Source organism: Bidens hawaiensis, unplaced genomic scaffold, assembly GCF_021521415.1.
Source record: "Bidens hawaiensis isolate Kalapana, Puna unplaced genomic scaffold, B.hawaiensis_p1.1 tig00004192_1, whole genome shotgun sequence".
Taxonomy (NCBI): domain Eukaryota; kingdom Viridiplantae; phylum Streptophyta; class Magnoliopsida; order Asterales; family Asteraceae; genus Bidens; species Bidens hawaiensis.
This window is the reverse complement of record NW_027491249.1, coordinates 1,506,374-1,530,891: the sequence shown is the minus strand read 5'-3', so window position 1 is coordinate 1,530,891 and position 24,518 is coordinate 1,506,374. Positions and strand designations below refer to the sequence as shown.

The window sequence follows — 24,518 nt, the reverse complement described above, 5'->3', positions numbered from 1 at the left end:
AGGCTGCTGTATCGTAGCATTAGGACCACACTCGGATGCTAAAGTGGTGTGTTTGAAGTCAACACAATGTCCATCTCTTTAGACAAAAAAAAATGTGTTATGGTATGGCTGACACTATCCTACACATCAACGTGTGAATCACCACGCCCGATGGAGCCACTACTACCTTGTCCGGTTTGATCAAATCCGACAATGTTTGTCATCTCTATAAAGAATTAAAAATTAAACATGTGTTAAACGTAGCCGTTTCTAACAGTCATGTAAAAAATGTTCATGTGTAAGCTATATATGGTTAGAAAGAAGTTAACTAAAAAGTAAAAGCTATAACATAAATAAATAACAATATGAAAAATCACATTTGAACCAATAAACACTTATTCATTCAAAACCCCTTAAGTGGCTCAAACACTCATTTAATTAAATATCAAATTACACAATACCACATGACAATGAAATCAAGTTAATAAATTGTATAGGTATGACAATGATAATTTTATACATAGAAGATTAGATAATCTAGGAATCAAGTTAAATTACATGTTACATTTACTTGGATACGACTATACAAACCGTATAGGTATGAGTATGGCAGGTTGAAGTCTAGAAAATAGCCATCGGTATCTGAATATGACTATCCTCTAGCTTTTTTAATCGACTTGTAGTAAATATAAGTATAAAGGTACCTAATATAGAAAAGCAAAAGTTGGTTTTCTAAATCACAGCTGTGTGCAATTAATTTCTTTCCTGCCTTTTAAATTATTACATTACTAAGATCTAAATAAGTGATAACCGTTTTTAACTCGTCTCTTCTTTCTCTCAAAAGCTTTTCTTCTTTGCATTACTTATTACTTTTTACCATTACAATCCTGAATCAAATGACAATAGAAACCCTTAATTGCATTTTTTTTCGTGTGGGTTTAAATTACGTGTTTTTTTAACAGCTAAATTTATATCGTATAACGATTAAACCCTTGACCTCCTAGTACTCTAATCATCTTATCACCTTATCAAAGTGGGAATGACATGGGTATATATATATAACAGTTGATTCAGATATTAAACACTTGAAAACATATATTAAGCATAAAAGTTCTTAAAACATATGAATACAGAATACACTTAGAAAGTGCTTGTATATATAAATGACATTTATAGTAGCAGTGTTATCTTCATATATAGAAGTTTAGAACCCACCCACTCGAACATGTATTGAAAGCACCACTTTTTAAAGATTGTTTTATAACCTTTTATTATAAAACGGTACACATTAATCAGGCCAATGTCAAAAACTAGATACATGAACTGTGGTCTAGTGGTAATTAGGCGTTGTGTGGTAAGGGCCACGAGTTCAAACATTTTCTAGGTAAACATTTTGAATGACCATCGTCATAAAAAAACCGTGAACCCCAACACTTTCCATCAATATATTTGATATCAATTTCTTAAGAAGATGAACGAAACGTCACATTATTATTATTCTGTCATCGCAAATTGTTTAAACTTATATTATAAAACGGAACGTTAATTCTATACACATTAATCAGGCCGTTCAGTTTCTAAAACCAGATACATCAACTTTGGCCTAGTGGTAAGGCACTTGTGTGGTAAGGGTAACTAGTTCAAACATTTTCTAGGTAAACATTTTGAATGACCGTCGTCATTAAAAATATTGTGAGCCCCAACACTTTCCATTGATATCTTTGATGTTTCTTAAGAAGATGAGCGAAACATAACATTATTATTATTATTTTGTCGTCGCAAATCGTTGTAAAACCGGCTTATAAACTTCTCCGCCGCCTCATCCACATGGTTGTCTTCATCCACACTACTCAAAAGAAAAAGAGAGTCAGTTACCCTCAGTTGCCTAACCATCGGACTCCTCCCGAACCCTGGCAGCGCAGGAGACGCTGTCTCACTATGTATCATCTCCATGGCTTTCAACACTGCCGTATTGACGGCCATCATGTCAATATCGGCCGAATGATGTTTCTTGTGGAAAGAAAATAAAGAGAAGTGGTGGTTATTAGTTGAAGGGCTATTGCTGCAACTGAACTCGTATTCACCTGATGGTGGGGACAAGTTGTGTACGGATTTGCCAGCGATTTCTTGCTACGCTTCATCATCTTGTTGAGATCCAACAATAACACTCTTGGATATGTTTTTACGTAGCATGAAGTACAAGACTCGTACCAATCTCCATACTTTCTTTGCTAAAACTGGAACATTTTGTAGCTTTTGTTCCATTTTGTAGGTATGTTTTGTCTTTGATGAGAGAGAGAGATATATATATATATGTGAATATATGTGATATGTAAACTGAGATTTGTTTGTGCAAATGGCAGGTATCATCATCATCATCATCATCGTACTCAGTATATCCCACCAATAGCAAAGCTATGGTAGGGTCTGAGGAGGGTAAGATGTAGACAGTCTTACCTCTACCCCATAAGGATAGAGAGGCTGCTTCCGGTGAGACCCCCGGCTCGATAGTAGTTTTGCATCAATCCTTGGACATAAGGCACATAGCACTCAATCATCGGGACACCGGCTGATCGGTGCATGTACCCTTGTCTTTCGGCTATCAACGCCACTACATGATGCCTGATTAACCGTCCGTCACTTTTAACGTTATTTTCACGAGATTAGTAAAATAACGTCAAAATTAGTGCAATTTCACTTTTGCCCACCCGAGGGTTCACACATATATACATCATATGTGCGCACCGCAACCAGGGCTTAAATGGCAGGTATGAAGGGGCATATTTATAGGGCAAGTTTTGAAGTGTGAGTCATGCAAAATCCTTTGACATAAGTTAACTTGATTTGCTAGCTGTTGGCAAACCAATAATTAACATGTATGTTTATAAAGTGAATAAGGTCTAATTAAGTATTATTAATCTATATGTAGTTATGTACCTTGTTACCATCTTGGGTTTTATTGGATGGCCCTTTATAGCACTTTTTTAAAAGAAAATTAGTCTACACTGTTTACTTTTCGGTATAACAAAACCGTAAACAAAATGACCAGAACTATATAAAACATGAATGTATACGTACATTTTACTTGTGGGTTTCAAATTGTAAAACATAAAGATGGTGAATTTGTTGGTAATTAACCGAGTCAGGACTAAGTATCTTAAGTATCTGTATGGGATTATGGGGCTTTAGTGTTGTTATTTATTAAGAAAACTTGTTGACTAAGTTGTGTTAACAATATAAATGCATCAACCAAGTTATGATTACGTATTTTGAAAGTTATTGTAATCAGGTTTTAAGTTATATTTTTCTTGTTATAATAAAAGTCGGATTACTTTATATTGTGTGTTTTTCGTTAGTTATTGTTTATCAATCTTGAGAAGAGTATATTAATATTTATTCGATATAAACCTTACTAAGATTGCACGATGTTGCAACACTAGAATAATGTTGTTACAAAAGAAATTAAAGTGCTAGCAAAAAGTGAGTAGTCAACAATTGAAAAACTATTATAATGACTATAAAACAAAAACCAAAAAGAAAAAGAAAAAAAGTACCAGCAACAGCATAACTTATATAAGCCACTTGAGAACCAACTCGGTCTTTTCAAAGTTTGGATATAATATATTAATATTGAATGTATAAACGTTTGAAGTATTGGGTATGTATGGTTGCTAGTGCTTCATATACTTTTTCATTTTCTTTTTTCTTTTTCTTTTTCTTTTTCTTTTTCTTTTTCTAAAGGGATCGGAACCCCAACAAACGTTTTATAATTTTAAAACAGGAATTACAAGGAAAGGAAATGTAAATTAAAAAACACTTAGGACATTTTCCTATATAGTCTTTAATATCCCAACTACTACTATATAATTAATTTGATTAATGGGGACTCTTATTTTATAAAAGCTCAACAAATTCAAAACAAACAAAGACTAATAACATGACAAATCACAACTATCATAATAAGCTAAGACCATTTGTAGTAGAGTTTTGGTCCAAAACTCTCTCAAAACATTATATACACCGTCCCCTTTTATGTTTTGGTAAGCACTATGGGTGTTAAAGTTGTGTACTCAAGTTTGAAAGGAGATGTTGTGTGTGTGTGTGTGTGAGAGAGAGAGATAATGATTACATGAGACTTATAAGCTTTTATCACTACACCACTTTTTACAAAAACTCTCCAATGCTGACTGGATCATCACGTGTCGTAAAACGCCCAATGATAGAGAGTTTTGACTACACATGGTTTAATAACATTATGTGGATCCAATAAATAACTTCCAAATCATCATTATATCCCAAGTTAGAGGTGCACAAATCGGGTTTATTTAATACTCGGTTTCAGGCATGGAATCGGGTTCATTTATGACAGGGTATTGAAAAATCGGCTCTTGGCAACACCCGGATCGAGTTCGAGACAGGTATTGTCTCTAAAAAAGATATCATATGCATCGGGTTTGGGTCGGGTATAAAACCGGGTTATCAAAAACCGGGTATTTGAATATCTTATTTCCTGGTATTGAAAAACCCCCGTTTTTCGGTCTTTTCTCCGTGTACATATTGAGTTTTTAAGGGGCTGCACTTTTTTGATGTATTTTTCCGTTATTTTTAAGGTATTTTTCGGGTATGGATCAAGTATTAGAAAAAATCCAGTTCCAGGTATGGAACCGGTTTTGGATTTCGGGTATTACTAGGTACAAATCGGGTCCGGATACGGGTTTGGTTCTGGGTACGCCCTACGGGTAGGGTCTAGTACGTGTTCAGGTGGTAAAAACAAGAGTATAAAAAAACTCGGTTCCAATTTTTTTTTTTGGGTCCAATTCAGGGTTCGTTTTTTATCACCTCTAGCCTAAGTATTATCTTTATACAACTTTAAGCTTAGCCCAATAGCCCCAACTAGGGGTGTTCATCGAATCAAAAAAAGAATTTTCAAGTTAAATCGAATCGAACAATCCTAATAATTGTTTTTGTTTCTAGTCGTATTCAATTCATATTTGATTAAAAGTTGAACTATTTGATTCGTATTCGTATTATATGCCCAATTCGAAATTCGATTCGAATTCGCATTTGAAACTCGAATTCGAATCGAATTCGAATAAATTCGATTTTAATTCGAATAGATACAATCTAATTCAAATTTACCTATGCCAAAAGTTCGAAACCGTAATCATAATTGCAAAAGAAACAAATAAATTTAATGTAGCAACAATACTATATGATAATAAATACAAAACTAAACTACAAATAGTATAAAATTCAAAATATTCAAAACGAGAAGTAAATAACACCCATATTAGTATATGCTAGGAAACAATAATATGGCATATTAGGTTTAATAATTTGTAATGGACATTTATTATTTATGGATTTTTGACACAAATAAAAAATAATTATTATATATATAATTTGAATTCGAATTTCGAATCGAACCGAATAATAAATCGTAAATTCGTATTCAAAATTAACATACTTGAATACGAATCGAATCAAATTCGAATTTTTTAATACCGAATTCAAATCTTAATAATCGAATTCGAATCGAATCGAATTTTAAATATTTCGAATGCAAATCGAAATATAAACACCCCTAAACTATGTTTTAATTAGCCCATAAATCCACCACTGTGTGGCCCAATTCAGCGTATCATATTATCACCCTTTATTTGTATTGGGCTCCAATTCAATCTGATATATTAAAATATTTGTTCCAAGATCAACTATCCCTCATCATATTCAATCTAGCCCAACACTCGTTATTCAAAAACATACTTGTATTCATACCATATTCAATAATTATGCCTAAATTTTACAAAACGGATAGAGCAACATCTTAAAATTGTTTTAGAAGGTTAAATTAGCATTTTGTGCCCTACCTTAATATGTTAAAATTAAGAATATTTTAATTCGTTTATATGTTTCCAAATTCCAACAAAATATGATTTTATTCTATTAGTATATCAACTCTCAAGCTATGAGAAGGGAATCATATCAGTGTCAATGGCGGAACCAGCATTTCTTTCAAGGATAGCAATTGGGAACTTAACTAGCAATTTAGGGGCAATCAGGATTCTTAGGTATAGATAACACTAAAAAACTTATGAAAGGCAACTGCCCCCATTATACGGGTACATTACGGGTTTACTCTAAATGTAGCCGGGCAGCTTAAATGTCAAACAATGGATTTTGACAATAATATTGGTCACGAACCCCCCTAATGGTTCAAACCCTGAGACAACTCAATCTAGAAACCATATTTCTACTCTCCTAAAATTTACACTTTGTACGCCGAAGGCTGCTCGCAGAGATCCATTCTTAGTTCTTAGGATATATAAGATTTACTTTACCAGTTGCCATCTTCTTAGTAGCCTACATTCGAACGGTGAAGGTCCACATGATTAGATGTTGTATATTTAGATTATATCTAGCCATTAACAACAGTCCATAGATATTTTGAGTCACAAGCAGATTTCATTTATTCATGCATGGACCACATAAACTTTAGTTGGGCATACTTCATGCACGTACTACAACCACTGCATGAATAAACCCTAACCATTAGCATAAATAATGGTTAAAGCCTAATAATGGGCTATGGCCGTGGTTGTCCGTTGTCAGTTCGATAGACTTTTTGGTTTTATACCTTTTTTTATCTCTTTGTTCCATGATCTCTGTGACTCACGTGAAACCAAAGTTGTAAAGGCTTCTTTTAGTTTGGATTAAAATGGAGGTTAGGGTTTGTATGGTTTGAATATATCAACACGTGAACTCTCCCACAACTTGCATTTAGGCTTCTATGTTCCTGTTTTATTATTTTTTTCATCTATATCAATTTTGTGTTTATACATGTTGACTGTTGTTCATCCTACATTCCTACCTATGTTTATATATACTATATAGGAAAATGTTTAAACACAAAGGGTTGTTAATGTAAGATGTATTAAATATATAGGTTGTATAATTATTTATTGACGTTGTGTAACTGGTTGTAGGGCAGTGCAACGGTTAAGAACCGCGAGAATCGAACCGAAACCGGAACCGTTAAATGCTAAATATAAGAACCGGAACCGAAGTGTATTTTAACGGTTCCGGTTCGGTTCGGAACCGAGTTAAACAGTTTTTGCGTAAACGATTCTTTCTAGAACCGATTTTCAATTAAAATTGTAAATATGAAATATTAGAAGGTGTAAGAAACAAGCGACAACCCACAAAATAAAGCATTATCATACCAACATATTATATTTTTATGAATGGGATTGACAATAGATTAGATAACTCAAAATATTTCAGAAAACAATTATTTTTTAAAACAGATTTAGGGTCGTGGAAGATGATTATTGTTTATGATGATGTAAGGGATTTAATGTAACCGGGAAAGTGAGGACGTGGATGGTCAACCGAACATGGAAGTATGAAAGCCTAGTAAATAAATAGGATTTTAAATATAATCTTCAAAGTTCAAACCTAACCCGGTTCTAGCGGTTCTATAATCGGAACCGTCGGTTCTAACCGGAACTGAACCGGGAACCGTTTTCAGCCAAATTTAAGAACCGGAACCGGACCCGAAATACAATAATATGGTTCGGATCTAGCAGTTCGGTTCCGGTTCTAGCGGTTCGGAATCGCGAATTGCTCACCCCTAATTAGTTGTGTAATCATTAATTTTATGTGTAGCATAGTTAATATGTAGTTATGTAGGTTGATGCATGCGGAGTGTCGTAATCATAGCACGAAAGAAATTACGCATCTCTCATGCACCTTCATATGCTTCGCACGTTAATAACCCTCTGTACATTAAACCGCCGCTATACATATGATACGATCATTTTAAAATCAACAATACAATAATAACTATGAAAATCATATAATACAGTACTTATAGTCTAGGGGAGAGCAAATAACAGAATAAATTGACGGTTCAGTTAAGCAATAGCAGATTAATTAACTAAAATTGAAGTAGTAATGGTCGGCTTTACTATTCTAAGTTATATATACATTTAGCTAAAATGCTAGCTGGGGTTAAGTGTGAAATAATGAGAATGTACCATGGTTCAAAGTTCAAACCAACAAGAATTTTATAGCAATTGTGGGTGGTAAGCATTTCAAAATCCGCTAACAACAAGTTGCATTAAAACCATTAAAAAAAACCAAGTAGTTGGGGAAATCTTTACTACTTTCATTAATTAATATTGATCATGCCAACACCAACCAACACCTAGACACATTTAAGACATTAATTATTAATCATGTCGATCATTAAATATTTAACAATGACATATGAATCACCATGGTTCACAACCCTCTACTTTACACCCTCCATGCTCATTATAAATACCCCCCATGCATTACTTCCCTTCTACTCCAAGCTAACATTTTTCATCATACCAAAATCTTTACATATACATATACTATATTCCACTTTCGCCATTTCCTTTACCATAACTTAACATATGGCACCTCATGGCGACTCTACGGTTAGCTCCTACGCGCTTAACAGGCCTCCACGACTATCGTCTGATGGCCTCAAGCGCACGGTGTCAGAAATACCATTCGAGTTTACCAAAGAAGATATTGATATCAAGTCATTGACCACAATATCCGAGGTGGTGGATGCTAAGTGTGAGTGCTGTGGTATGGTCGAAGAGTGCACACCCGAGTACATGGAAAATGTGCACAACCAGTTTTTAGGTAAGATGATATGTGGTTTGTGTTCGGAAGCGGTTAAGGATGAGATGGAGAAAAATGGCGGGGTTATAGAAGAGGCGATGAATAGTCATATGAACACGTGTGCTAGGTTTAACAGACGTGACAGAGCCTTCCCGGTCTTGTGTCAAGCCGAGGCCATGAGGAACATGTTGAAGAAGAGTAGGCTAAGAGCGACATCTTTGAGTCCGAGAGACCATGGGCTTGCGAAGAAAGGCGGTATAGCTAGGAGTTCTAGTTGCATTCCGGCTATTACGAAAGAGATTAATGGTGTTAACAAGGATTAGTTAAGCCAATTACCATCCATGCACTTCACTAATATTGTCAAGACTAATATTATAGAATTAGTATGGATTTTACCATAATTAAATTAACCTTCATTATAAGTTTGTTCCCAAGACCATAGATCCAACCAACATATGTATCTTGACCTTGTTTTAAGGTTTTTTTCTTTTGTTGGTTATTTTTCTATGGGATTTGGTCTTTTGTTGTTTTACAATTGTCATTATAGACGTATAGTTGGGACCATACTGGTTATTTTTTTATGGGATTTGGTCTTTTGTTGTTTTACAATTGTCATTATAGACGTATAGTTGGGACCATAGTTGTAGGTCCCAACGTGGGTGAATCTAACAATAGTCTTAGATCAACCGAGCTTAGTACTAACGGAAATCACACTAAGCCACCTAAGCGGTATCGAATCTTGAGATGTTATTTTCGATGGTTTGAGAGAAAGAGAGAGAGAGAGAGCCGAGAGAAAAAAGAGTTATGACAAAACGTTTTTCTTTTTGAATATCAACAACTACAACCATCATTACTTCTTATAGCATGTTTCCTATTTATAGGAAAGCATGCATGAGAAGTAGGATACATCAAATACCCAACAGGCTTCTTTACACTTTTTCTCTTGGGTCTAAAATATACAAAGTAAACAAAACGGCCCATTACATAATCACCGATACAAAAAACTAATATAACCAAAAAGAGACCTAACAATAGATGTGTAACTTGCAAGTATAAAGAGCCGATTCAAGAGTTACCAAACTCTTATTTGAACTAGTCAAATACGAAAAAACATGACAAAAAATACCTAAACATAAAATCATAATTTGAGCTACGAGTGGAAATATGAAGCTCATAAGCAGTGGATAGAAAGGTCTCGAGATAGGCAGTTTGACCAAGCTGTCATACTCGCATTTCATCAAATCTCAAGCTCACAAGTCAAAGTCAAACTACAGGAATACAAAACACAAGTATCCACCTTCACGAATAAAGTTGCTACCCGGATGCATAGCATGACACAAAACCAAGTCACATTTGCATCCTACGAGTTTTGAAAATAAAACATAGTTAAACAAACGACCAATTAATAAACATGAAACAGATGCAATGAGCGTTTTCTTCCTCGTTGATCACCTTCCACGCCACTGCTCTCTCATAAGAAACTGGTTCCCCCATGCTCGATAAACATAACCCCCCTTGAAGACATGCAAAACCCTGTAACAACACACAATCAACCAAAATCATATTGTTGTGCATCAAATTATTAATTTACTTCTTAAAAAAAAATGGATGACCTGTTGCATTATCTGTGGAAACTCGGAATAAAGACTCTTTCTTCCATGTTCATCTAGAATCTTCTCCAAACTGATTTCTTCAAGCGCGCTAAGCGTAGTCTCAAGCATATCGAGACCAGCCTGGTTTGCAAATGAAAAAACCGGCATTGCCTGCATTAACGCTTGCAAAATTAGTGCAAAGCAGTTACATGAAGTAGGTTGTGCACAAAACCGAAATAACTGAACCGTTACTAGGATAATCGACGAAAACGAACCCAATAAAAAAACGTCGTTTGAATTTCAGTTTTTGCTATCAACCAAAAACCGAACTGGGAAAACCAAATTTAGGTCATTTGTAAGAACTGATAAATAGCATGACCCAAAAATTTTAGGTCCAAATATATAATAACTAATAAAAATATTTAGGCCCAAGGATTCAAGCTCAAATTCAACTTTGGGCCATTGGCCCAATGGTAAAACTGAAACCAAACCGAACCCGTTGTGAGAGGTAGGGGTGTAAGCAAGCTGAGCCCGCTCGTGAGCCACTCAAAATGGGCTTGTTAAGAACTTGAATCGAGCCAAGTTTAAATGAGCTCAAGCTTCCTGTTTTAGGCTCATTTAACTATCGAGCTCAAGCCTAAACAAGCCTATTTTTTATATAAGTTTTTATTAATATGCTAAATATATATTTATACAAGATTTACTATTGTGTATAAAAATATGATAAAATAATTAAATAATATATATTATGTTATATACAAAAATTATACTTTTATCTATATACTAAAATAAATATAAATTAAATAACCCTTAGTGAACCGAAAAAAAGGAATTTTGGTTTTCGGTTCATTTTGAGCCCAAAACTAACCCATACACACCGGATATAAAAACGCCCACCTTAAGAGAGCAACACATGATTGCATCATTATGGTGCCAAAGCGACTTAAGAACCGACTCGTTTCCATGACCAGCACTTTTAAGAAGCCCAACACCTAAATAACACCTGTAACTATGGCAGATCCACTTAGCCAAAGTATGTGCTTCGGGCATGCCCATGGGTGCGGTTAGACCACCATTAGGGTTCAGGTGAGACGGAGCCAGGGCCAATGCCACCCTCTGAACCGATGAGATAATGGTTCGAATATATTGTCGAGCCATTGATGCTACATTTTCTTGCATGTGAGTTTCAAATGCAAATTCAAATGCAATTGTCATCACTGATCTTGTGGTCCCACTTGCAGTGTTATGATCACCGGATAACTTGTTTACGGGCCCGCCAATTTCTAATGCGGATGCTAGATCGAGAGTGCGATTTGGAGTTGATGTATCCTGCGTATATCATTATTATCACACACGTTCGAGGGTAAAAATAACTTTCATAAATAATAATATAAAACAAAATAAAATGCTATTTGACCTTGCTAGAATCGAGAGGAATGATGCGAAAGCCGGAAGGCAAAAGAGGTGCATAGTCAGCAAAAGACGAATCAATGGGAGCAAATATAAGTTCAGCACACATTCCTACAGCATTCTCATCCATCCCACTGCATAGCTATTAATCAAATCATAACGTTAAACGCATAAAAACAATTAAACTTTTGTAAATGCACCGAAAATAGTGAGGTTAATCAGAAAACCCACATACTTGAAGAAGAAACATGTCTCGAGGCATTATTAGCGAGTCTTCTTGACAATGCTTAACACCCTCCAGTTTAATAACCTCCAATAACTATAAAGTTTGAAACTTTATTACTTTCACATATGATTTTTTAAAAAATGGGAACGGGGAATGCAATTTTATTTAATAAAGATATAACTTGCCTCTTCGTTCTCGATCGTGTGAGCAAGTGGAAGAGTAACTTGACCACCATAATTACCAACTTGTGAGCCCGGTACGCCACACGGTCCAAGTTTGACCGCTGCTGCAGAGTAAACATCGATATTGGTGTCAGCCCATTCGGACCGATATTCCCTCAAGAACCTTAAGAGGAGAGCAGGGGGGACATTCTGCACAAAAACAAAAAAAAAAAAAAAAATTAAGAAATTTGCTGGCGTGTAAATAAATAGCTGACGTGGCAACAAAAAACTGACCTGTAACAGCATTGATGCTTTAGCACATAATACAGCATTACTAACAGGTGTGTATCCATTCGCAAATGGAAGATTCAATCCCATAAGTTTTTCGGGAGAAGAGTTCACGAGAATGGTGACATCATCGTTCCCATCATTATCGATTAACGACCAGCCTTCGTCTGTGAACCCGTTTACAGCCTCGTTGAACCCCCTGCGAAAGCAAAGATTTTACACAAACGACCTTAGAAAAGTTGGAATCGGCAAAAATGACGGTTTTTATAGACGGACCGGCTTAACCGTTGGCTAAGTGCTCTTAATGCTGCGGGTCTTCGACCCCAATTAGGGGAGCTTGGTTGAGAAGCTTCTTGAGCTATCTGTCTGAGCTGGCGTAACGCCTGTTGAAATATCATATTTAAATAAGTTTAATCCAAATGTATAAAAAGATTAAAAAAGTATTGAGATATTAATTAACATCATTGTCGTTTTTTGAGCAAGAACAGTTGACGATTCATACAACGGGCGTAACACTTCCGGTACACTCCATGCCTACAGTTAACGCATATAAAAAATAAACAAAATATAAATAATATAAAAATACAAACAAGTATATAAATACAATCTACACCTCTAAATTCATATGATCAACAATATGAATAATAGAACCGCCTCCTTCACAAGGTCTAATAAGGTAACCGCTAGGCAACATTTTGGCTCGCACAAAGTTTTGAACGGATGGCATGTTGGGCCCGTTTTGAATGTTGGTTAGTGATCTTTCACAAACCTACAAATTTTCATATAACAGAATATTGGTTGCTATAAATAAATTTGTAATCAAGAAATAAAATTTGGGATGATTTAAAATGATTTAAGTACCACTAAACTGCCATCTTCGGTAGCAGAAGTGTAACGCAGCAGCCAGAAATCACGTGCAGGAGCCAGAGTTGTAGGAGCATAAAGCTGCACCAGTAAATATATTTTAGAGTTGATATAAGTGAAGAAAGATGTTAACAAGTAATGAACCACTATATAATAATGTTACCAACCTGCATATACAAAAGCTCAACGGTTCCACCATCGGCAGTCGGTAACAAGTTAACCACATCAACGGCCCGACAATCACGATACCATGAGGGGCGATCCTTGAGGATTTCAGCAACCTGAAATAAAAACTTAACCTTTTCAAGCTTCTTTACAATCTTGACCCGTATTTTCAAGATTTTTCGAATACCCGTCAAATTTCCAAGACTTTTCTTATTTCTCTCAAATTCACAAAATTTTTGTCCAATATCCACCATGGCGCCAATTTTTTAAAATTCTCAACTTTTTCATAACATTTTTCAAATTCCCTCAAATTTTCAAGATTTTTCGTTTTACTTTGAACCTTTTTAATCTACCTAAAATAAAACTATTAAACTTTCAAGATTTTTTCAATCTTACCCCATATTTTCAAGATTATTCGAATTTTCGCCAACTTACTGAACCTTTTCTTATTTCCCCTAAAATTTCAACATTTTTGTTCCAATATCTGCCAATTTTTTAAAATTTTATCTTTCTCATAACAGTTTTCAAGATTTTTCATTTTAATTCTAGCTTTCTTAATCTACCTGAAAAGTCACTCACCTTTCTTGTTATAACTTTCTCATAATATGTTTCAAATTTTCAATCTTTTTTGTTTCGATTTTAACTTTCCTACTCTACTCAAAAAAGCACTCACCCTTGTAGGCTCAAGACCGACAAGACCGCAGGCTCGTGCTGCCACACCAGTGCAACCATGAGAAATAGCAACGATTCCAATGGAATCCGGACCAGGCTATATATAACAAGCAAGAAAAAAAAATTATTTAATATTTCTGAGAAATTAAATCAATTTAATATAAATTCATCGAAATTAAATTATAGCAAGAAGGATACCTTCATTCCAGGCATTTGGACCCACTCAACAGCGGTTCCAGTAGCCTTCGAGAGAAACTCCGTTAAAGTTTCTTCGGCAATGGAGATAAGTCTTAAAATAATACACAAATTAAGATTTAGCAACCAACTGAATTTTTATATTTAAAAAAAAATAATAATAAAAAAAAATAATTAATCATCACTAATCACTAACCCCGCAGGACTAGCATCCTGCGGTGGATTCTGAGTCAAATGACTCGTCACAGCCGACTCACAACTCGTGTCTTTTGTAGCAAGTGTCGTCTGCGGTACCCAAAAAGGTTATTTTCTTCATATATTAATTACAATAAATAAATAGTAACAGAAATGTGAATAAATTGTATTAACAATGTTTACATTCTCAGTATGTTGGCGAAAACAACCAATTTCATACACTAGATGTGACACTTGCTTCTGTAATCTTTCATTTTCTTCCATCAGGAGTTTGTTCATAGCGGACAGTTTTCGGTTCACGCCTTGTAGGCGTGAAGCCTCTCTTCTCTGTTTTTCCCGACATCTATATGACAGAATATGAACACATACTACCCATTAGTATCTTTACGAAACATCAAGAATTCAGTATTTATGTAGCAGTTAGCTTGAAGAAGAAATAAAGATTTTCACATTCATTAAGAATTTTTACAAAACACCAAAAACTCAATGTTTACTAAACTATTAACTTGGAGCAGAAAATTTAAAGATTTGCACACATTTCAAAGCCTTTACAAAACATCAAGAACTCAAGACTGAAAAGCTATGAACTTAAAGAAATAAAGATTTGAATACACATTACATAATCTTTAACAAAACATTACAAATTCAAAACCTAAAAAGCTAAGAACTTAAAGCAGAAAAAATAAAGATTTTCACACTCATTTAAGAAACCTTACCGAACACGCATTTCCTAATCTTTACAAACATCAAGAATTCAACATTTAATAAACTATTAACTTAAAGCAGAAAAATCAAAGATTTGCACACCCATGTAAGAAGAATCTTTACAAAACACCAAGAACTAAAAATGCAATGATCTTGAAGTAGTAAAATTTAAGATTTGCACCCATTAAAGAAACGTCAGGAACACACATTCCAAAACCTCTAAAGAATTCCAGACTAAAAGGCTATAAACTTCAAGAAATAAAGATTTCAACACACATTTCACAATCTACGCAAAACATGAACACACAACACCTAAAAAGCAACAAACTTTATTCAGAAAAGCTAAAGATTTACACACCCATACAACAACCTTCACAAGCCACCAACAACCCAGCACTTAAAATCCTACAATCTCAATTCTTGAACCAGAAGCCCGTAACCTTCTATTCTGAAGCCAACCTGATCTGTTTAGGCTCAATATTAGAAAAAATAGGACAATCCCTAATAAGCTGCTGCCTACGAATAGAACTCGGTTTCGGACACTCGAGATACAAAACACCAAGAAATTTCGATTTCAAGACTAACAAGCTATGAACTTAAACAATAAATAAAATTTTCACGCCCATTTCACAATCTTTAAAACATCACAAATTCAATACCTAAAAAGCAACAAACTTTAAGCAGGAAAAACTAAAGATTAACACACCCATATAACAATCTTCACAAAATCTTGATTCTTGAAGCATAAAAACACAAACTTTTACCAAAAAGCAACAAACTTTAATCACAAAATACAACCATTTACCATACCTTCTATTATGAAACCAAACTTTGATCTGTTTAGGCTCAATATTAGACAAAATAGGAAAATCCTAAATCAGCTGCTGCCTACGAATAGAACTTGGTTTCGGACACTCGAGATACAAAACACCAAGAAAATTTCAAGAATCTTTACAAAACACCAAGATTTCAAGACTAACAAGCTATGAACATGAAAAACAAATAAAGATTTCAACACACAATTCACAATCTTTACAAAACATAAAAATTCAACACCAAAAAAGCTACAAACTTTAACCAGAAACACTAAAGATTTACACACCTATATAACAATCTTCACAAAATCTTGATTCTTGAACCAAAAAAGCAACAAACTTTAGTCGCAAAAACACAACCATTTACCATACCTTCTATTCTGAAACCAAACCTTGATCTGTTTAGGCTCAATATTAGACAAAATAGGACAATCCCTAATAAGCTGCTGCCTTCTAATGGAACTTGGTTTTGGACACTCATAATACACTCTTTCTAAAGCCTCAACTTGCTCAGGTGTGTATCTAACATACTTCCCATTATCCATTATCCCACCTTTACCATCCTTGCATGACATCATCATCATGATGGTCATTCAAACATGTTGAATTGTTGAAAGTGAATAATATTGAAGGAGGTTTAAAGAACCCTAGTTTTGAATAATGGGTTTGACTGGTAAAGAGTCTATACTACTACTACTGTGTTACCAGTAGACTGAAGCAGTCTGTGCCATTAATTTGGGATTTTGCGTTTGTCTTTTATGCGTTTTGTCCCTTTGGTTTTGTTACTAAAGTGCCCAAAATTGTAGGTGTGATTTACATGATTGCCATTCTTGAATGAGAGGTGAGTTAGATGGGAAAATTCTCAAAATGGTCCAAGGTAGCTGAGGGAGTCTTCAAATAGTCTAAGAAATTTGCTAATTCCAGAAATAGTCCAATGAAATCTATCGGGTCTGATAGTTTTCCAAAAAATCCGATAGGTTTCGGGTCCAGTTAAAAGGTGCCAAGTGTCCCACTCCCACCTACCCCCGTTGATTTTCACCTCAAAACTCCCGGTCCAGACCGTCTTCATAGCAAAACTACCTCCTCCGAAAACCATCGGCCCAGATTACTTCCCTTCTGCTTTCATCTCCCATGTGTGTTTTCAAATTAATCGGTTTTGGTGTTTCTGTGAAATACATCCGAGGAGATGTATTTCAAGCGTGTTTCGTCACCGTCGATGAGTTTTGTCTTAAACCATAAACAGGTACTAAACGGTTGATTGATTTATTTTCCCGGACCAGATTGAATGAGTCGTCATCTTTCTCTTTGATTGGATTGGAGCCCTTGGTAACTCTCATCCTTTATTGCGGTCAAAATGTCCCAGTTATCGTCCTCTTCTTCGGTGAAATCAAAGTCACAGGGTGTTGGTGCATCAGATTTGTGTTGCTCATGTGGTTCAGGTACATGCTATCGTATATCCCGGACGGATGCCAACCCTGGCCGAAGATTCTTGTGCTGTGTAAGTGTTTAAAATGCCCAGTTTGTTTTTATTTTTGAATCAGGTTGTTTAAAATAGTCGTTAACTATTGGAAAACATTTAAACCAGTTTGTTATTAGATTAATTATGAATGATGAATGAAATAAGTTGTTATTCACCTTAACTGTCAATATAGTCGATGGATTGTTAGGGTACTTTTGAAATATATCAGTTGGTATGAAGAGAATTGCCAAAGAAACAAGTTTATTAAGGTTAGGTTGGTTGATTATTGTTCTTCGTTACAGAAGGGTTTTTGTGGATGGTTAAGGTGGGCGGATACTCCTAGTTGTCCCAGCTGTGAAAGTATTCCTACTTTGGTGAGGAGTATGAATAAGAAAGATGAGTATGCAAGAATCAAATCGAAAGAAGTCACCAAATTGAAGATTTCACTAGGATTTAGTTGGATGTTTTTCATTGTTTACGTATTTACGGTTTAGGATTGTTGTGTTGTTTTTAGGTGTACTTTGTAAACATGTAATAGTTGAATTGAGTTTGTAATGGTATTTGTTTATGTTCAATCTATTTACATGTTCTATTTTATGTTACGCAGCATTATCACAACCATCAAGAAGTTGTTAAAGTACAAGAAATTTTGGGTAAGGTTGACCAGGAGCCGAGTCATATGGGTAAGGTTGAACAAGAAGAAGATCATGTAGGTAAGGTTAACAAGGAAGTGGGTCATGTGGGTGACGTCGGAAATGAACTTTATCAATTGCAAGAAGATGAACTAGTGGCCTATGTAGTGCAAGAGGATGAAGTCTTAAAACCTAACGAAGAGTTTGAGTTGGAGCTAGAGCGTGATTATAACCCTGAGGTATTGAAATATGCTTGGGATTATACAATGGACTATGTGGATGTTGATTATTACCATGATCCATATGAAAGCGAACATGATTCGGACTCAGAATGGTCAAATGATGATTGTCACTAGAAATAGGGAGTGTAGCTTATTTGTATTATGTTGTCCTATGTAGTTGTTTAGAATGTCCGTCTGTTTTAATGTTGCGTTCAATAAACTATATCGTGTTTAACGCTATCTTGTGTTATGTATTTTGTTGTGTACATGTTTGTAGTTTATTGAAGTAGGGGGATGTGTCTATGTTTCGTTTATCGCATTCATACAAACTAACACAGAGTAAAATAATAGCATTTATTTCAAAATTATGTACATTAAAATACAAACGGTAAACATAATGTAACTACGACCGGCTGGTCCGCATAGCTGTAGGAGGTCGATGGTAGCCTCCTTTTGTTCCTTCTATTTACCAGCCCGTTTCTTGGTAAGGGTCAGTGGGGTCAGCTGTGCCTCACCGCCCCCTCCTTGGGGAGGCTCTCGGCATCCCGAGCCTAACCACCGCCCCTTTGGGGGCATTTTCCCCCTATTCCGAGATCACCGATTCCAACGAGAATGTTAACGATATCTGATAATGATAGTTGGGTGGCTTCTTACAAGGTCTTGTGATGAGCATGGCTTCCCATAAAATTTGGTAACCAAAATGCATGTTTGAGTAATATTTTCACACCATGTTTCCTTGTGTTTGTGACCATATTAATATATATAGAAGATGCTAAAAAGAGGCCCTAAAAAAACAAAAATAGAAAATAAAAAGAATTGAAGGTTTTGTGGCTTAATTCATGTTGTTAAAAATCATTTGGGTTGAAAATTGTTGTCAACGATAATTTGTAAGGTAAAAACATCTATGCCGATGTTTTTGGATTGAATGTTAGTTCCTAGCCGGACCCCATCTCATTACCTAAACACTTGTCAGACTAGTTTGTTTTCGGTTGAAAGCTATGGTAAACGATAGATTTAGGTTAGATTGATATGTTAAGTATAAAATAAATCTCCGTCGACTGTTTTGGCTTGAAACTAAGGTGGTGGAGGCAAGCTACCTAACCCTTGTCAGATCCGATAGTTTAAGGGTTATTTTATTATGGACCGATAGATTATCCGAGCGAACCTAAAACTATCCGATAGGTTTAGGGTGTATCTAATGGTGACCGATAGTTTGAATATGCAATTGATTTCCATCGATATTTTTGTGGAGAAGCTTAGTTTGGTGGACCCTAATTGAAATCCGATTGGTTTTAGGTTATAGTAGTTAGTGGGACCCTGTTCATATAGTTCCGTCGATGGTTTTGTTGTCAGATTCGATGTAATTAATTTTAATGATGATGCGATCGACGGATTTGAGTTAAAACTTGTTTGTTGGGTTATCTCTAGTTAAGAAATGATTTAGTAAGTAACTAACAGTCAGTTATCGTCCATCATTTGTAAACGACGTGTGTGTTGTGTGTTGTTTCAATGGAGTTTGATAACGTTGTTGTGTGTTATGGTGGTAAATGGGAAGACGTGAATGGTAGCCTCGAGTATGTTCTAGTAAGTTGTAAACGGGGTGATTTTAGTCTACTGTCAGACGTAAGTTATAGTAAGCTGATTGAGTTAATTCAATGTCGTTTTAAGTTAGGTCATGTATCTCAACTATCATACAGGATGTCGTATTACGTGTATCCTGTTGATATAGATGATGAGTACGATCTATGTCTGTTTTTAAAACGAATTCAGAAAACTAACAATTCTGAAGTTGTGTACTTGTATGTGGTTGGAGAATTTGGTTATCGTATGTCAACACAAAATGATGAGGGTTCGATGTCCGAAAAGCTAGCGATCCCTGATCTTAACTCCCAACCAATAGAGTTTTTACCGGATTTAAATAAACCAAGTTACGATTTTGGTGATTTTAGCCCTAGTGTGTCGATCGAAAGTAGACAACCTCTTGATTTAAATGTTGGGTTACCCCTAGTTGAAGTTGACAGTCATTCCTGTTGGGTTTTAACAAGATTATCAAAGTCATAAAATCCCTATTTTATAAAAAATGCAGCGGAAATTAGTTTTAAATCTTGTTAATTTGATATGTATAAAACCAATTTTACACATGCAAAACCCAAGCCCAGATCCAAATACAAAATACATACTATCAAACACATGCATGTCACTATAAGTCCATGCATGTAAAAGCTACCTTTCAAATCCAAGGAAGAAGAAGGAGATGATGTTGAAGAAGGCAAGAACTTGAATATGAAGCTCCTCAAGCTAGCATACCCCAAGCTTTCCAACAAACACCACTTGTAGCTAGGATTTTCACTTGATAACACTCCTTGGTTCCTTGCTCTTGGCCGTCCAAATAGAGGAAGAGAGAGTAGAGGATTTTTCCTCTACTCTTGTGTTGTATGTGTAAGGTAGGAGAAAAATGAAAGAAAGAAAGATTACAAGTCTTTCAGAGTGGCACCACTGTAAGGCCCCGTTCCCGGTAACCCTACGTTGGTGTTGGATTTACTCATAAACACAGTTCTAAAATCAGAGTTAATAAAAACTTTCGCGGAATAATTAAAACTTCATGCATTACATTACAAAACATTAAATCATGTCTTAACATACAAGTTGTCTTTTCATAAACATTAACATAAAATAGTCATGACACTTCTTCATAGATGCCAGTCTCTTTAGCTCGTGCCATGTGTCCCTCCTCAGGCCAGCTACCTCAACCTATTTGCCTGCATGCATACTAAAAGTCAGCTACGCTGAGTGAGTTCTAGTTAATCAATTAACATACATTACATTCATACCATACTCATACGTGTCCGGAGATACGTATTCATACCTTATTTACTATCACTTCTTTCATACATACTTTACATACATGCATACGTTCTTACATACTTTCTTTCATAAAACCCCATGGTATACCATAAGCTATTCTATCTTAAACATCACAGATATTATAAGGGTCTGGTCCCTAACATCACAGATATTATAAGGGTGTAGTCCCTAACATCACAGATATTATGAGGGTCTGGTCCCTATCATCTCAGATATTATGAGGGTTTGGTCCCTAACATCTCAGATATTATGAGGGTCTGGTCCCTAACATCTCAGATATTATGAGGGTCTGGTCCCTAACATCTCAGATATTATGAGAGTCTGGTCCCTAACATCTCAGATATTATGAGGGTCTGATCCCTTCTGTCTCGAATAACCATACATTTATTATACGTGCATACTTTACATATCTTCTAGTTATAAATACATACATACTCGTTGATACAATTATTATGTAATAATACATTCAATACACGACCATACACATATCATACACTTGCCAATCAAGTATGTGTATTATCTATCACATAAGAGTATGCGCACAGCCCCGAAAACATAACAGATAAAGGGGGGGCTAGAACTCACCTGGAGTCGGTTTCTCTCGCCGTAATGGTAATACCCATCATTAGTTGTGCACGGCTAACTGTACAATACATTATGTGTGTCAATTATCCAATACTACTACTTCCTACATCTAAGTTAAGGAAACCCTCAACTAACGGGGGTCCAGGGGCAGCGCCCCTGGTAGCGAGGTCTAGGGGCGGCAGCCCCTAGCAGGGTCCAAGGGGCAGAGCCCCTGGCTAGGGTTGAGCTGCCAGGTCAGCTCGGAAAAATTTTATTTTCATTAACAGTCCTTTAACAAAAAAAATGCATCAGAAAATGAATTTTATGAAATTTCGCATGGAAGAATTTCGCTTCGCATAACTTTTTCGCTTCGCATGGCTTTTTCGCTTCGCATGGCTGTGCGATACGAAATATTGATTTTGTTTCGCATGGCTGTGCGATGCGAAATCGACTTATGCGAAAACACCTCCTTTTCTTCATTTTTTTGCCATTTTAAGCCAAATTACTCCATGACTCTTCCTTAGGACCCGATTTTACCCTTTTTATGGGTTTTGGGTTGTACCAACTTTGTATACCCGTGTTTTATGAGGTCCGAACATCACCTTTTTGTCCTATAACATACCCGTGAGGTTATAACTCACCAAGTTTATGTTTTTCTTACATTTCACAGTCTGATCTATCACCCTATCAGTTTGTATGTCGAAACCGACTAAAAACTTAACCATTTAAACCGAGACCTACCTTTTGCTTCGGGTTCGGTTTGGATCCGAGGCGACTCAAGGATCTGGACGTTATTCTTGGTGTTTGATGGCGTTCACACACGAGGTTCTTTCTTCTTTTAGCTCGGGATTGGTTTCAGGTGTTAGAGCGAAAGTGCGTGTGTTTCTTGAGGGTGTGTGTTGTGAAAGGGAGGAAATGGTGAAAGGGTGGAGGGGTTGAGTTATATATAGGGGGCTATAGGCCCCTCAACCCTCTCACACTTTCACATCCAATTATTATCCAACATTTACACACAATCAAATTAACGACACATATGTAATAATAAATTTCCTTTTATTTATTACTCTCAAAAGTACAGATGTTACAACCACCCAAGTCCACCATTCACAATCCTTGCATGTCTCCACTATCTTGGAAATATTAATATTATATTGAAGAGAGAAAGAGGGCGGGGAGGGGGGGCACCTTTCATTTCCTTATTCAATATTCCCAAAACTTTTATAACATAAAACTCTTTGTTATAAAAAGGTTATGTAAACTTTTATAATAAAAGTTACACAACTTAATAAACATGCAAGGTTAATTATGTTTACATATTTAAGCAACTTAAATAACACTATGTAATGTTCTCTCATAAAATATAAATCATCCATATGATTTATTTATTACACAAGTACATTGTATTTAGAAACCCCTTTCTAAATAACTTAAGTGTTAATATTTATTTATCATGATCTTATCATATATAAACAAATATTATTGGTGTTTGTCTAGCTTGTTATTGGGTATGACCCGACTTGGATCATGAAGTACTATCTATATCAATAATAATTTGTGTCTTGGGTATACCGAGTCCAACAATCTCCCACTTGCACAAGGTACATAGAAGATTGATGCAAGTAGCAAATACCGCCTAACTACGGTTTACTACCCTTAATACGCAAGACGAAGTGCCATTCAATAACATCATCCCCTTCAAGTCCCTTACTTGAAATGATTTAGGTACATCTATCATTTATCCTTTTGCCACAGATGTCATGTCAAATCCAGAGACACAGAGTGATCATTCTCTGTTGATTTAACCTGAGGCCTTAGACATCTCACTCTCAACGAATAAGAGGGACAAATCCCTTCTTGACTACATACGTCTCTCACAATCACCTTGTACCATACCTGATCTTAGCCTTATGTACTGTCATGTTTCAGAGCAGTGAAGAACTAAGTCAAAGTATAATACTTGGTGAATATCAAGACCCAATATGTATCTCAGGTCGGAGGATACTATGATATTCGCCTTTACTCAAATTTACTTATGATCAATCACAGGGATTCTTTGTAGTAACATTTGAGAGCGGGTTAGTCCAATATTTATAACCCATAAATATCTATGAACCTTGGCAGCAACCCTTGCTCTATATTCATATCCCATGAATATCCACCAATCCAAGTTCATAATAGTCACCTTCATATTTACGGACATTTAGAAGAAGTAACTTATTCACGGATTTAAACATGCTAAAATGGAACATAACTCAAAATGTCATAATCATAAACCATAATCATATGAATGAGTCAAAATAACAATTGTTCCGATATCCAAATACAAAATTTGATCATATCCAATCACTAAAATATCGAAGTCCTAAGGCACAAGTATGATCCTCATGCTTTGGCCTTTCAAGAAGCTTCGTGAGTGGATCCGCAATGTTTTGATTGGTGTGAACTTAGCGAATACATATCTTTCCCTTTTCAACTTCATCCCTTATGTAGTTGAACCTCCGCTCAATGTGCCTCGTCTTTTGATGTGCACGAGGTTCCTTGATTTGAGCAATCGCACCCTCGTTGTCACAAAAGATCTCTAGAGGGTCCTGAATGGTACGGACTACCCCAAGGTCGGCAATGAATTTTCTAATCCACGCAGCTTCTTGAGCTGCCAATGAGGCGGCGATGTTTTCCAATTCCGTGGTGGACAAAGCTACCACATCTTGTTTTGAGCTCTTCCAAGAGACTGCCCAACGAAAACATATCCCGATTGTGATCTAGAATCATCTCGATTGGTTTGGAAACTCGCATCCGGGTAACCCTTTACAACGAGTTCCTCCTCACCCGAACCGTATATTAGAAACATA

General features: G+C 35.8%; 2 protein-coding genes across 2 annotated transcripts; one reads left to right on the top strand and one right to left on the bottom strand.

The window, feature by feature from the left end:
* Positions 1-8,414: 8,414 nt before the first annotated feature.
* LOC143625650 (uncharacterized) lies at positions 8,415-9,092 on the top strand. The gene has a single exon (XM_077095934.1). It carries the CDS (start codon positions 8,424-8,426, stop codon positions 8,961-8,963), a length of 540 nt encoding a protein of 179 aa, XP_076952049.1. The 5' UTR covers positions 8,415-8,423; the 3' UTR covers positions 8,964-9,092.
* A 917-nt stretch (positions 9,093-10,009) lies between these two features.
* On the bottom strand, positions 10,010-16,512 carry LOC143625664 (homeobox-leucine zipper protein ATHB-15-like). Its single transcript, XM_077095948.1, has 17 exons — positions 16,301-16,512; positions 14,592-14,751; positions 14,410-14,498; positions 14,217-14,307; positions 14,020-14,115; positions 13,349-13,462; positions 13,179-13,262; positions 12,931-13,086; positions 12,780-12,851; positions 12,594-12,703; positions 12,324-12,516; positions 12,054-12,239; positions 11,878-11,961; positions 11,650-11,784; positions 11,130-11,561; positions 10,254-10,403; positions 10,010-10,173 (listed from the first exon to the last, which is right to left on the bottom strand). Exons 1-17 carry the CDS (start codon positions 16,510-16,512, stop codon positions 10,027-10,029), a joined length of 2,511 nt encoding a protein of 836 aa, XP_076952063.1. The 3' UTR covers positions 10,010-10,026.
* Positions 16,513-24,518: the final 8,006 nt, after the last annotated feature.

Bases quoted from the DNA above. Each gene is read 5' to 3' on its own strand.
- LOC143625650 (XM_077095934.1), top strand. From the start codon at position 8,424: ATGGCACCTCATGGCGACTCTACGGTTAGCTCCTACGCGCTTAACAGG.
- LOC143625664 (XM_077095948.1), bottom strand. From the start codon at position 16,512: ATGATGATGATGTCATGCAAGGATGGTAAAGGTGGGATAATGGATAAT. The intron at 13,087-13,178 runs GTACTTAAATCA...GAAAATTTGTAG, and splicing joins CCGAAGATGGCAGTTTAGTG to GTTTGTGAAAGATCACTAAC. The intron at 10,174-10,253 runs GTCATCCATTTT...GTGTTGTTACAG, and splicing joins TTCCACAGATAATGCAACAG to GGTTTTGCATGTCTTCAAGG.